General features: G+C 43.8%; 1 protein-coding gene across 3 annotated transcripts; it reads left to right on the top strand.

Annotated features, from left to right (window-relative positions):
* The first annotated feature begins 755 nt into the window (after positions 1 to 755).
* FGFR1OP2 (FGFR1 oncogene partner 2) lies at positions 756 to 11,973 on the top strand. Of its 3 annotated transcripts, none has more exons than XM_009094113.4 (6): positions 756 to 907; positions 3,788 to 3,924; positions 5,035 to 5,152; positions 6,051 to 6,193; positions 9,163 to 9,276; positions 9,617 to 11,973. In XM_009094113.4, exons 1-6 carry the CDS (start codon positions 904 to 906, stop codon positions 9,752 to 9,754), a joined length of 654 nt encoding a protein of 217 aa, XP_009092361.1. In that variant the 5' UTR covers positions 756 to 903; the 3' UTR covers positions 9,755 to 11,973. The 3 variants fall into 3 exon arrangements, with proteins under 3 accessions (XP_009092361.1, XP_050842266.1, XP_018774167.1); XM_050986309.1 differs by having other exon boundaries at positions 774 to 907; positions 3,666 to 3,924; XM_018918622.3 differs by having other exon boundaries at positions 784 to 907; positions 3,733 to 3,924.
* Positions 11,974 to 14,134: the final 2,161 nt, after the last annotated feature.

Here is a 14,134-nt window from a genome sequence, read left to right as displayed (position 1 = left end):
GAGCATGCCAGCAAAAGGCTCCCCGATCACCGAAACTTCACACTAGCTATATATTTTAAGAAACACAAGGGTCAGCGATCACGGGCAGCAAGTTACGTAATTTGCGTGTTAATTAGGACTCAACCCCCTTTGCTGGATGTGTCTGTGGCTTCTCACGCTCATTAGTACGCAGAGGAAGTTCTCTCCATTTGAGTCTGGGGTTTGTTTTCAGGAGGGGATGGTGGTTGCGGTCGCTGGCATTAACTTCCACTTAGTGCTGGCTTCACCCTTGATGGCTCTCAGCCACACAGCCTAGTCATTTTGGGACTGTCTCCCATTTTTTTCTTAAAAGATGGAACAAGAATACGAACATAGAATCACACAACGCCCTGGCCTGGGAGGGACCCTATTATCCAGTCCGGGTCCGTAGCCCCTGCCATGGGCAAGGACACCTGCCACTATCCCAGGCTGCTCAGAGCCCAATCCAACCTGGTCTTGGACACTGCCAGGAATGAGGCAGCCACAGCTTCTCTGGGCCCCTGAGCCAGGGCCTCAGCACCCACACAGGGAAGAAGTTTTTCCCAATATCCAATCGAAACTTATTCACGGTGCAACTGCATAATCCTGCGTGTCCCGCTAGAGCTGCTGATGTACAAATAAACACAGATCCCGAGGTTTGGCTCGACACCCTCCTCACACCTGCAGGACTCGGCATCTGCAGGAGGGCGGGGCGTTCTCTCGCGAGCTTTGGAGCTGGCGGCCGCGGAGGGGTGTGTTCTCGCGAGAGTGGTGCGCGGCCGGTACCGCCCCCGCCGCACACCGCCCCCTGGCGGGGACGGGACGCGCCGGCCTCCCCTCCAGCCGCCATTTGACATCGGTCGGGGCCGGTCCGGGCGCATCCCCGGCACGGCCGGAGCCCCGGGCATGAGTGAGTTCCGTGGAGGGGTTCGGGGACACGGCGGGGGGCTGCCGCTGTGGCCGTCGCCGGGCGATCGGGAGCGCGGGCAGACTTGCGTTGGGACGCCCCCGGCCGGGGCGCCCTGAGGGGCGTGAAGGGGCAGGACAGCCCTTGCCCCCGCCTCAGACCCGCGGGCCGGGGCGGGCCAGGGACCCCTCACGTGTCTCTGCTCGCGCCCGCGTCACGACCGGCGTCGGTTTCGCCCCTCAGCGTCGCGGTGGCGCCGCGTTTTGGGGGCAGGAGGCGACGCTCCCCGCGGTGACACCCCCGGGACGCCCCTGTCACACCGGGAGGGGACACCCCAGGATCTGTCACGCCGGGAGTGCGGCGGTGACGCCCTCGGGATGCTCCTGTCACGCCGAGACCTTTGCACCAGGCTAAATTCCTTGGAATTCCTTGGAAATTGCATTCTGGCTCAGCGCTGCCAAACTGGTCTCCGTGGTAACAGAACCCACAAGCTGCAGGAAAAGGTGGCTTCCAGTAAGGATAAAAAAAGAAAGAGGCAGAAAGTTAGGAGAAGGCGGTGGTCGCACAGATATCTTTATTCTTTGCTGTTGTCTTTTGGTGTTTAATTTGGTAATGAAAGCATGAGGAAATAGCAGGAAGTGACAGTGTGCAGTAGGAGTGTTGCTGGGGTGACTTGGGGCTCTGCTACCTGTTGACAAGTTTGCAGTAACGAGCATCTGTGCAACTGGGCTTCTCTGCTAGGGCAGGGCTCAGGAATCATTAACTTCAGCTCCCGTAGTCATGCTCATAAAAAATAATATATGATAAGAATTTGCTTAAATCAATTATATTAGTGATTAATTTGAGTTTTTTTCCACCCCCTAAATGTCCAGGCTAACTCACGGATTTAGCTCAGTTTCAGGATAGGGAAAAAGGTTTTGTTTTTCACAGGCAGAGAGCATTTTAAGATTCAAAGGTTAGGACCGGTGTCTTGGATACCAAAAGGTATCCTAGCCATGATTTGGAGCCGCTGTGAATCACCATGATACAAACAGTGATTCTGCTTTTTGAGGTACAAATAGAGCCTGAAAACTGGAGGTGGGCCCTGGCCTGACAGGAAACAGTGACTGCAGAATTTTTGGGGCTGCATTCCACATGTCTTTCCCAGCACATTCCCTGTGAAAAGAATCATCAGTGCCTTTGCCACAAACAAACTTCCTTTTTTCTTACAGGGTTGGGCCGGGGCAAAAACGAGAAAGTGCATCTATTAAACATACGCTGTTTAAAAATTTATGTGGATGCAGACAAATTATCAGAGGTGTTAAGTGCATTGTAGTCTGAATGCCAAATGTATTCCCAGCTCCCGTAGAGGCCTCAGAGGCTTTGTTTATACTGGCCAGAGAATTCCTGGACAGTGAGCTGAATTAAAGGCTGCTCTTCAGCAGCAACATGGATCTCACTAAATCAATTTCTGCAGCAGTTCAGCCAGTTAGTGGGGAAGGTCATCTTTTGTCTGGGGTATTTCTGTAGGAGATCTGACTGGAGGGAGGAGCAAGAAAAGCAAATCTCTAAAAAAGTGCAGTGTGATTCCTTTCCATGTCATATTTGAAAGAGCTCCAAGTGCTAAGCCAGGGTGAATAAATTAACCACCTGTGATAGCCCAGCAGTCCGCTGGGGGCCTGGCTATCTCAGATACATCATATGGAAAGTTAAATGCCAGCATTATCTGATAGACAGGAAACCTGCACATGCCGAAATGCTGATGCTTTTGATAACACATGAATCCCAGAAAACACAGGTAAAATGTCTAGTGTTTGAAATATCCTTCCTTCTACTACTTACCTGGGGTGGGAGCAAAAGATCAGTTGAGGCAAATCTGAGGATTTCTTTAAGTTGGGCTTAAGATCCTGGTCTATGATTTGTAAAAGTGCCTGAGAAAGTTAGAAAATCAACCTGAAGTGATTTTTTTTTTCATGTAGATGAGAAAAGACTCAATAATCTTTAATGCTTACAAAAATCTTTACTTTTGTAAATAGCCTGGCTAAGAAATGGATTGAATAGATTCTTTCAGTACCTTAGAACATTTCCTAAACCAAATATTAAGCCTGATATCAACAAGGCTCATAAATCTTATAAACCTCTATCGCTGCTGCTTGATTGCTGAAGACTGTTCAAGGAATTTAAATAGATTTCCTTTTCAGTAGACTAAGTCCAAGGTTCCTTAAAAGAAAATAAAAACACAGACTGAAAATCTTGGTCTTGAAACTTAATGCACCAATCATGAATATGAAAAAATGCAGCGTAAAGACCAGTACTCTTTGCAATAGACACAAGCACTTTGCAAGTTTGGCAGTTCTGGCAATCTGTAATTCCTGTGAACAAGTGCTGCAGGTAGAAGGGCGATGTTTTAAGAGTGCAGTTGCTTCTTTTCATTAGCTGAGTTGCTGGCTTTTCCGTGCTTTGAAGACGTTACAGTTCCATTCCATAGAGCGATGTTTGTGTTCTGTTGTAGACATGAACAAAACACGAGCCTTTTGTCTTCTGAACTTTTCCACTGAGCAATTTTCTCTACTCTGTCAGTTTGAGCTTCTCCTTTTCTGCTGATTTAAGTCATCAGAATCTTCCAGGCCACTGTAATCCTTCAGCATTCTTTTTTGTGCTGGATTTATACCTCAGTTATCCTGAAATATATCTGTTAGGAGGGCACATAAAAAAAAAAAAGTAGCATTAAAAATGAATGAGTTCACGTAACAGTCTTTTACTTTCTGTATCACTCTGCCAGAAGCAGGGATGCTGCCCAGCTTTGCTGTGCTCAGTGCCCTGCCTCTAGCAGCTGGTCCATGCCCCAGGCAGCTGTGCTGTGCAGAGGTGCTGTAGTGCCAGCGCTGCCTTTGTCGTGTTCAGAAATGAGCTGCACCATCGAGAAGGCGCTGGCAGACGCGAAGGCGCTGGTGGAGCGGCTGAGGGAGCACGACAGCGCGGCCGAGGCACTCATCGAACAGACCACGGCGCTCAACAAGCGGGTGGAAGCCATGAAACAGGTCTGCTCTCCTGCCCTGCCTGCTCCTGGCAGTGGCAGCACTTAACATCCTCTGGGCACTTCTGTGCTGCATGGAATGAGTGTAGTGTTGGGTTAATCCTGTAATGCAGACTTGATGTTTTTAGTAGAGGTGTGGCTCTCATCTAAAAATAGCTTGTTTATATAGTTTGAGACTGTGAAAACATTTTCACAGTTAGTCCAGTTTAAATAGTGAAAACAAGCATTTATTTGAAGAATGCTGCTAGAAATGGGCTTGGTATCTTACAAACCACTCTGTGGTGTCTCTTGGTTTGCTCTCCAGTGCAATACTACACAGTTTTATTAATTTCAGCATGCCCGTTTAATCATACAGAGGCTCTGACATGTTTTCATCTGTACAGAATACTTTGTCTTTGAACTGTCTCCTTTTGTTTCCAAAATTGCCTCTTGGGCTTTTTGGTGCTCACTTTTATTCTGATGTTGAGCTGCTCAAAGCGTGTTGTTAGATTGAGTGTGACTTTCACAAGACAACTCCTGGGAAAACATAAAGGTGTCTTGTGTCCTTCCGTATGGGAGTCCATCTTGTCATTTTAGTGACCCAAGATATGTTAATGGGCCTATAAAATTATAACACCCTGCATGCAATTCAGCCCTGTAAAACTAGGCATGCAGAGGCTTTATGGCTTCAGATCAAGAGTATTACATATCCCCATGTGTTGGAAGTCAGGATCCATTGACTCGGGCCCGAGTGACTTGTACCCACACAGCCTTGTGGGTTTGGCAAGCCACAGTAAATGTCAGGAGGTTAATACCTCATGGTTTGTCTTTACCACATCTCTATGAGTTTTAAATTGCCAAATTTCACTGATGGTGAACTTGGCCTGCATTTACTGAAGGTTAAATAGCATCCACTACACACATCTAAGGTGATGCTTTTGTGTCTCTAAAGGTCAGGACGTCTGCAACACTTCTGGTATGCATGTTTGATATTATCATTTAAAAACAAGCATTGTCTTCCTGGTTACAGACTATGAGTGACAGTAGAACTGGTGCTTTGTGACCTGCTGAGTAATACCTGCTTTTGGTTAAGCAAATATGCTGTACCTTGTTGCTTTGTTTTTGTGATAACCAGTACCAGGAAGAAATCCAGGAGCTCAATGAAGTAGCAAGACACCGCCCTCGGTCTACTCTAGTGATGGGTATCCAGCAGGAAAACAGACAGATTAGGGAATTGCAACAGGAAAACAAAGGTAAAATATGAGTATTCTACCCTTTTCAAGCTCCAGCCTGAATCACTGGAAATAGTGAGGCTTTTACCACTGATCTTTTTTCAAAACAGAGCTGTAGAAGAAATATTTTCTTCTAGTTTCAATTTGTCCGTTTAACTGATCACAATTCAGTTCAAGAGTCCTGAAGTCCAGCCTTTGGGACTGATGAATTAAAAGAGAGATTTGGGAAAAATTACTTTTTTTGGTCCTTACCTAATGTCCAGCACAAGTGAGGAGATAAATAGAACTTTATTCTGCAATATAGGGATCTTTTTGGAGACAAGTTTAACGACTGCTGAAAATAATAGGAGCAGTCAGGACAAGTTACAGTGTAAGTAAAGAAGTATAATTCCTTCTGGAATTCTGTAAACTAGGAATGCACTGTTCCTCCAAGAAAGTCTTAGGTATTCTAACAGTTCCATTCAGCAAAGGATTCAGTGATCTCAGTTCAGATGAGTCTTCCCTTATTTAGGGGGTTATTTATCCTTTGACTCAGTATACTTTGAACAGAAGCATTTTTTAACTCTGGTTTTACCAAGCTGCAGATTCAGACAGATCTGGGAACTCCTTCCTGCCTTTTGTACAGAGTGCCTTGTAGTGGCTGGGGTAAAGCTGTTCAGCCACACTCCTGCTGGCTTTTGTCAGCCACATGGACTGAACACGAAGTCACACTAAGAAAAGACTCGTTGTTACTGACCAGGAGTTGTCCCAGGCTGATCACCATCAAAGCCATTTTCAGAGCCTGCGTAGATTTCATGGTGCAGGGAGTGGGGGCACTCAATTATGGGCTCATTTGGGTTTTCTTAAGCTGAAATCCTTGTGCATTTTGATTTGGTTCTCTGTGTTAAGCTCTTAAATGCATTTTAAATTCTGTTGGCAGAACTGCGCACATCTCTCGAAGAGCACCAGTCAGCTCTGGAACTCATCATGAGCAAGTACAGAGAACAGATGTTTAGGTTGCTTATGGCAAGCAAAAAGGATGATCCCAGTATAATAACGAAGTTAAAAGAGCAACATTCCAAGGTAATAACTTCATTGAGGGTTTTGCTTTTTTTTTAATTAACCTTAGCTTGTAGTGAATCAATTCAAAGCTCACTTCATGTCAGTTTTTATACTATTGTACTACTATTGAGTCCTAATTTTTATAATCCACGCCATGCAGTACCGTCAGGAAACTATCAATTGAGTGAGTCAACCTCACCAGCTTCTGATTTATTAAAACTTTAAACAGGTAGCATTTCATTACTGCATTTGCTTAATTTTCTTTTGTTTCAATTCAGTCTTTAAGGCAACTGCCCTGTTACACTGCCAGAGGTTAGTAATAGTCAGACTTTTAGACTAGCTTTAATTTATGCTTGTGACACCAAGAAATCATTAGTAAACCTGTGCTTAGGGAGAATAGGAGGAACAAGCTTTTTAAATTAAATATTTAAATTTTTCCCCTAAATATTGTAAATAAATTTTAAAAATTAAAAGTCCTTTGACTTTAGTTTAACTGGATGAAGCAGGAAACACAAGTGTATGTTCAGTTATTCAATAGTCAAAAGGACTTGTAAATTTTGGGGGAATTCATTATTCTGGATCACTAACAGATCTAAACAGGAGCTTTTTAGCAAGATAATACATTTCTTTGAAAATGTAACATAATCATTAGAGCAATGCAGTTGTGAAGACAAACAAGTTCTAAGTGTCTAATAATCTTTGCCCTCAGCTAATTTAAATTTGCAAAGCAAAGTTAGGGTCTGCTTACTGGGAAAACAGAATTTAAGATTTTGATTCTTTCTTGCCTGCTTACAGCATCCTATGTGTGTAATTATTGCCATTGGTATGAAAAAATATTGGATTAGAAGTGTGTCTTTAACATAAAATCTTGAAAATTGACAGATAAAGATCATTTTCAACAGACGTTACCTCAGAATATGGTATAGCACCTGCTCCAGCTTCAGGAGAACTAAAACAAGAGGGTAAAATGAAATCCATCCTGAAATGGACTGTGATAGTTCATTTAGGAGCACTTAAATGGAAAGGCAAGAAAAAGAAACAAAAAAGAAAAAATGACATCTCACAATGTAATTGGAACAGGAGATTTAGGCTTCAACATTTTCATTAAACCTCTTCCTTCATGAATGCCTGATGAAAAAGATTTATCACCCTTATCTTGACACAAGGATTTCTGGAATTTCATTATATATTCTCTGGCTCAGGCTTTGTATTCAGAAGACTGAACAATGTTGAAATACTTTTTAAATACCTCTCTTGTTAAGTAAAAAATCCATTATACCCAAGGAGTTAAGCTCCCTGTTCCCAGAAATGCTATTTTCCTGAGTGCCAGCTGTTATTTTAGTGCCTGTTTACAGGTTATTACAAGAGCATTGATTGCAGCAGATGAAGAAGCACCTCCTCTAAATAGAACAGCAGTGTCTTCTGTTAGTGTTGTATGCAAGAGAAAAGCGTGTGTTGGTAGTAGTGACCCTGATATAAGTGTGCTCTGTGAATTTGCTCAGCTGAAACAAGGCCCTCAAATGGGTGCGGCCCCTTTTTGGTTTTATCTCCTTAGAGAGAAAAAACCACATGTATATGAAAGAGAGATACACAGAGGCTTTCACTGTCACTGCTCTCTTTGATTTTCCCCATGTGCCTTCCAGAGTGGAGCCTTCCAGTTTGGTGTTAGGGTCTGACCTAACATCAGTGACCTTGGAGCAGGCCCAAAGTTGTATTGATTTAGAGCCCACATGAGCTGTGAAAGCAGGAAGCAGGGAGGACAGCAGTATATCTGAAACCCACAGCTCCTACCCAGTCCTTCTCAAGGGTGCATCCTTGCCTGACCACAGCTTCCTGTCAAGCTAAATTTGGGAGTTCTTTAAAAAAAAATACTTCATGTCATCACCTGCACTAGAAACTGAGAAGAAAATAAAGATTTACAGCAAGTTCTTCCCTGCCCCCTCACATTGAGAGTGGGCATTTAACAGCTGCTAAATTATAGCTTGGGCAGTTGGAATGGCAGAGGGGAAAGGGCTGATGTTTATTTCAGTAAAGGGTATTTGTTTTGGTCAGATAAGTTTATGATTCCAGCTGAGGCAGTTCTTTGTGGTAGTTTAAAGGCAAGCTGATCATCTGCCAGCTGTGTAGATCTCCCATCAAATTCATCATTTAAAGGTGGGATTTAGCTTTAGTCTCTACTGTCCTTCATTTCGGCCCTTCTGTCCTGCTTTTCCTAGCCAATAAATATTGTGGATTTTGTCCAAAGGCCAGGTCAGGCACAACTAGAGTGGCATCACCACAGAGTCGAAATAAAAGACAAGTTGAAAAACAAAAGCTGTTGGAAATACCTTTAAACTGTTTGGCTTAACTGAGCAGCAGTGATTGCCAGAGGGGAACAGGCTTCTCACGGAGCATCGCAGGGAAAGGCAGCAGTGACCCTTACACTGAACCTCTGAAGTCCAGAGCCCAAAAAAGCTGGAATTGGAGGTGGAGTCAAGCAAAAGTATCTAAAATAGGGAGTGGAGGACAGGTTGAAGTTTTGTAGTATATGACATAATAAGGATGACCACTGCACCTGCTCTTTTTTAGAGAAAAATGCCTGTCCATGGACTGGTACTGGAGATCCAGTTTCAAACACCTGGAAAGAATGTGACTTTCCTTGCTGTTCTCACAGGAGTGGAGCAGTTTTGCGTATCCAAAATAACACACATCAGTTCCTGCTCACAGAAGGTCCTGGTCAGGGCAGGCACAGCTCCATCTTGTAGCCATTTTGAGGCCAGGAATCACAGCTGGTTAAGCTTCTGTCAATTTCCACTGTGGGGCAAACCAGGTTTATTTAAATAAACAGGACTACTGTGGCTGCCCACACTGTGAAGTTAGAGAGAATTTGTTTTCCAGAATTAAGGTCTGTGATAAAAAAATGTCACAGCAGCTAAACCACATTTAATGCTTTGCTTTTTTAATAATGCAGAAAATATATCACTAAGATATTACTAAATATTGTATCTCAGGAGCTGCAAGTGCACGTGGACCAAATTACAGAGATGGCAGCGGTGATGAGAAAAGCCATTGAGGTGGATGAAAGGCATGGCTGCAAAGAGCAGGAGCGCATCACCCAGCTGGAGGTGAGGAGAAAGCTGCAGAGGCACAGATATTAAAGGGAGTAAAGATCCTTCCAGGTGTTTTATGGAGTTACTGTCCCAGTCACTCACCGCTGTTGTATTACCTTTGCCTTGCTGGAGCAGGGGAAGCACCACTACAGCTTAATCTCAAGGAGGGGGTGCTTAAAGCCCATCCAAGAGAGCAGGAGAGTCAGAAACCTCATGTGCTCCCTTGGAGAAGATGACACAGCACTGATTTCAAGTCAGTGTTTTACTCCTTATGAATTAGTTTGGAGTAGAGGTGAGGCTTTACCTGATTTCTTTCTAGAGTCCTATTAATGTATTTTTTACTCTCTGGTTTTAGCAAGAAAACAAAGGCTTGAGAGAAATTCTTCAAATCACTAGAGAATCGTTTCTGAACCTCAAGAAGGATGATGCATCAGAGAGCACGTCCCTGTCAGGATTAGTGACAAGCAGTGATCTGAGCCTGAGGAAAAGCTAAGGACTCTGGAAATCAGCAAGCTTCATTTGCACACTTAAACCAATGGAGCATCAGGGGGCACTGGTCAAGCACTTGTTACTGAATAGGGCACCAGCAAGAGAATACATCCAACTCCAGCTCAGTGGCTTTTATACTGTGTAACATAAATTCAGCTGGTGTTCTGCAATATCCTCAGTGACAGATTGATTGCCATAGATCTAACCTCAGTAGGAAATGGATTCATGCACTTGCTGAATTGCAAATTCTTTTTATATGAACTTGTTTTACAGATAAAAGGTGAGATTTCAAGTAATTTATATAAATTGTTGCTCATACAAAGTTCAGTGCAACTCTTAGATAATAAAGGTAAGATTTCAAGTCTGATCTCTGCCTTAGAAAGTAGTAACTTATGAATATGCTCTGTGCATGATCCACATAGCATTTTTTCCTTTTGTTTTGGTTTTAATAACTTCTCATTTTGCAGCAAACCTCTTTGATGGGAGGGGCACACAGGCAGCATAAAATTTAAGAATTTCTGTCATTTAGCCTTGAGGTATCTCCTTAAAATACAAGGCCAGTTTTTAAATGTAAGGAATGCTGTCAGTCAGTAGTTTGGAGTTTTTAAATGAAACAAGATTCTTTCAAATATGTTCACTGAATTGTATTGTGAGAACATGGAAAGAGCTGTTCCCGCTTTGTTGTTCTCAGGAACACAGGTAGCAATACAATTCTGCCTCAGCTTTTACCTTTCGGAGGGGAAATCCAGCTCACTTCTCTGTCAGTAAGAAGTCAAGTCCCATGTCTCTCTTCTCCAGTTGCCTGCCCAAACTTCCTGAGTGAGGAATGGCAACTGGAAAGCACAAAAGCAGTGGCAGCAGAAAGGGGGGGATAGAGGAAGGAGGAAGCAGCTTCATGGCAGAGTTGGCAGCATGCAATTAATAGTCTTAATTTTCATTTCTCCAGTACTTACTAGTCATCAAGAAGGTTTTAAAATGAGTTAAGCAGAGTGAAAGCTGTCAGCTACAGAAAACTGTGGAGTTACAGCTGCCACCCACAGTTTAACTTTCAGGCTGTTCAATAACCCACCAAGCAATGGCAGCTGGGCTATCCTGAAGTCAACCACCACTTAGTCAGGTTTGATTTTCAGTCACAGCAACACAGAAGGAGCTAAGCACCCAACACTTCCAAATGTGCCAGCTTCAAGGCAGCTTCCTGTGCCCCAGCACAGCTTCCCTGAGCTCAAGTTAAATGCTCCACAGGCCTAAGGAGGAGCTTTCAATGGCACTGAACTGACTTAGGAGCCGCTCATGTCCTTTGTTCTGTGTCTCTGTTGCTGCTCCTTCCCGTGATGCTTTTAAGAAGGAAATAAGTAAGAGAAAGGAGCATTAGGAGGCAGTAAATGCTGGTTTTCAGTGAACTAATACATGTGCTGACAGGACAGGTAAATCAGGCCTCCACATTCTCACAGCGTGCTTTAGAAATGGAAAAGCTGCTGCTTCTCTGCAGAGCACCTTGGCTTCTTGCTAGGCTTAGGAACACACTAAGGACATTCACATGCATGGAAAAAAGTTATGGCCATTTCCAGACTTGTGAAGCAGCCGTGAGGAAATTCTGGGGGAACATTTTAGCTCAAGCACAAAATATTCTTATCTGCTTTTATATTACCTGTAAAGCTTCGCCAGGGCTTCTCTAATCTAGATTTTGCATTTCTGCCATGGCTTGCAAGCTGCTGACTTACCAGAAGCAACATCTTTTTTCACTGGAGTGTTCTGTTGTTGCAAACTTACAAGGAATTTTGGGCTCAGTTGTTCAAGTTCTTGTTTCTAGAAGCATATTTTCAGCCATGCAGTGATGTCAAGAGGCATTTCTATCCATTTAATGCTGAATTCAGCTTCATGGCTGACTTCTGGTTTGGCTTCCAAATACAGAAGAGGGTTGTTGGTCTGTGGCAGTACTTTGAGGTTGCTCTATTACAAAATAATGCTTGATTAGTGTTTATTTTTGTAAATTTAAAAAAAAAGTGACTTAATTTATCTACTCCTAGTCTTCACATTTGATACGTCTCCCCTTTCATTCCCCTACCCTGATCACTTTAAAATCCTAAAGAGTCTTCACAGTGTGTGGAGTGACTATTTTTCATTGCATACCTGTTATTTTTGTAATGCAGATGGCTTGAAAAGGATTTATGGCTAGAATTGTGTACTGTAAACTTATTTTATCAATAAAGTTGACTGAAAACATGGATGTCTCCATGACTAAAGCAAGGTACTTGCTCTGAGATGAGCCCTGATGGCAAGACAAGATAAGAAAGTAACCAAAACTGTTGTATGTGGCAGCTGTTCAGCTAAGGGCAGACTGAAACTAAATTTGGCTGGTTTGTACAACTAAAAGCTTTGAACAGCTTTGACTTTTTCACAAGCACGTGGGATTAGAAAATTGTTAAAATACAGGACTAATGACACTTTTCACGCAGAATTGCATGTACTGGGATCCCGGTTTAAATGCCCAATGGCTTAGGGAGTTTCCTGTCCTGGTTTAGAGCAAATTTGGGAGAGAATCTCCAAAAAGGGCTTCTCCAAAAACAAACCCATACGGCCCCTCCCCCAACCGGTTCGGGAAGAATTCCTCAGAGAGAAGTGGAAAGAACCTGTTTATTTGACAAGCACAGCACCCCCCAGCACACACAATGAACAATACTGGATGACACCACTCTTCCACTGCTCTGAGAAAGATGACAAATTCAGAAAGTCTCTCCGGCGATGAGGCAGCTGCTGCAGTCACAAGGTGTAACCTCTCTCTCCGTGTTCCAAATCCCAGTCCGGAGCAGTCAGCAGGTCCAACGGGGTGGGGGGAACAGTCCAGAAAGGAATTTGGACTACTTAGCTAAAGTAACTAATGAGAAGGGGGGGAAAAAAGCAAGAGCAAGCAAAGCAGAAGCGAAGCAGAAGCAAGAGCGAAAGCAAAAAGCAGGACAAAAAGCAAAAAAGCAGCAACATGCACTGGTGCTATCTGGATGTCCCGCCGGGTGGCTGATAAGAGGCCCAAAACAAAACCTTCACTCCACCAGTCTTAAAGGCACAGAACATAATATCCAGCATAAATTACACACACACGAATGGGGATAACAGTCACCCTAGGACATTTCCTTAAGCTCCTTTTTTGGTTAAAAGAGGAAATTTCAAGTCTTCTGTTGGAATGTAAAACTTGAACTTGTTTTTTTTTTTTTTGAGAGCCTGGAGTTCTTGAGTGTCCGAGGCATGACCGGCCGTCACTTTGGCCAGGAGAGCACTGTGGTCCTGCTCACAGCATGAGGGCAGAGGGAAGGTGAGACCTTAAAGCTCCTCCTGTGCTACCACATCATGGGCAGGGACACTTCCACTATCTCAGGCTGCTCCAAGCCCCATCCAACCTGGCCTTGAACATTGCCTGGGATGGGGCAGCCACAGCTTCTCTGGACAAGTATTTTGTAATTTTTATCAGTTCTGTGACAAATCATTTGCACACATCTGTTATCCAGCTAAGATGATAAGAGAGCACAAGTCAGCTAAATGAAGGTTGTAGTAGATGCTGTGTGCAAAACTGCATCGTCATTCCTTTGCTTCTGGACCATTTGGCATAAGTGGGGCTGAATGGAGGAACTGTATGGGAGGAGAGACTGAGTTCCTGCTGCCGGCAACCACCTTCCTGTCCCCAGACACAGGGCCAGTGTTGTCCTTGTATCAAGGAATATCCTTATTTCCCGCGTTCAGAAAACACTCACCTGACAACTGCCTTAACCAACTCTCAGTGAGGGAAACAGTCACTGCAGTCTTGGAAGAAGCATGTGCTGGCAGCATTCCTCAGGCACCAGCCAGAGAACAGGCACAGGGGAAACCCACCAACTCAAACTGCAGTGTCTTTCCATTTCCCAAGGTGAAGGTTTACTTTTTTGAAGAATGGCAGACAATGACTTCTCTGCAGTGTTCTCAGCACCAGAAATCCTCCAATCCATACACCTGAGGTGGCTCTTCCAGTGAGCAGCAGTAGAGCTGGTTTTGAAAAGTCAGTTCTTGGAAGTTCAACACAGCACACCAATGGATGCAGGGTGATCAGCACCTTCCCTTTTCCAATACTACATTCAGAAACACTGCAAACACATTCTTAAATGACTCATCTGCAACTCATTACATTCCTGGCTAAGCAAACAGCAGCTGCCTCCTGCAATTCTCCACCTGTGCTTCTTTGCTTCCTGCATATGGCTTTCTCCCTCACCCTCAGCATTCAGGATTTAAAAAAAAAAAAATCAAATCCAGCTCATTTTGAGCACATTAGATAATCTGTTGTTACACCAGATAAGATGGAAAAGTTGGAACTGATGCTTTTTCAGATGAGGCAGCCTTGTGAAGATCTAGTTCTGAAGCA

This window comes from Serinus canaria, chromosome 1A, assembly GCF_022539315.1.
Source record: "Serinus canaria isolate serCan28SL12 chromosome 1A, serCan2020, whole genome shotgun sequence".
In the NCBI taxonomy this organism is placed as follows: Eukaryota; Metazoa; Chordata; class Aves; order Passeriformes; family Fringillidae; genus Serinus; species Serinus canaria.
The sequence above is the reverse complement of the archived record's forward strand: the minus strand, read 5'-3'. Positions and strand labels throughout refer to the sequence as shown.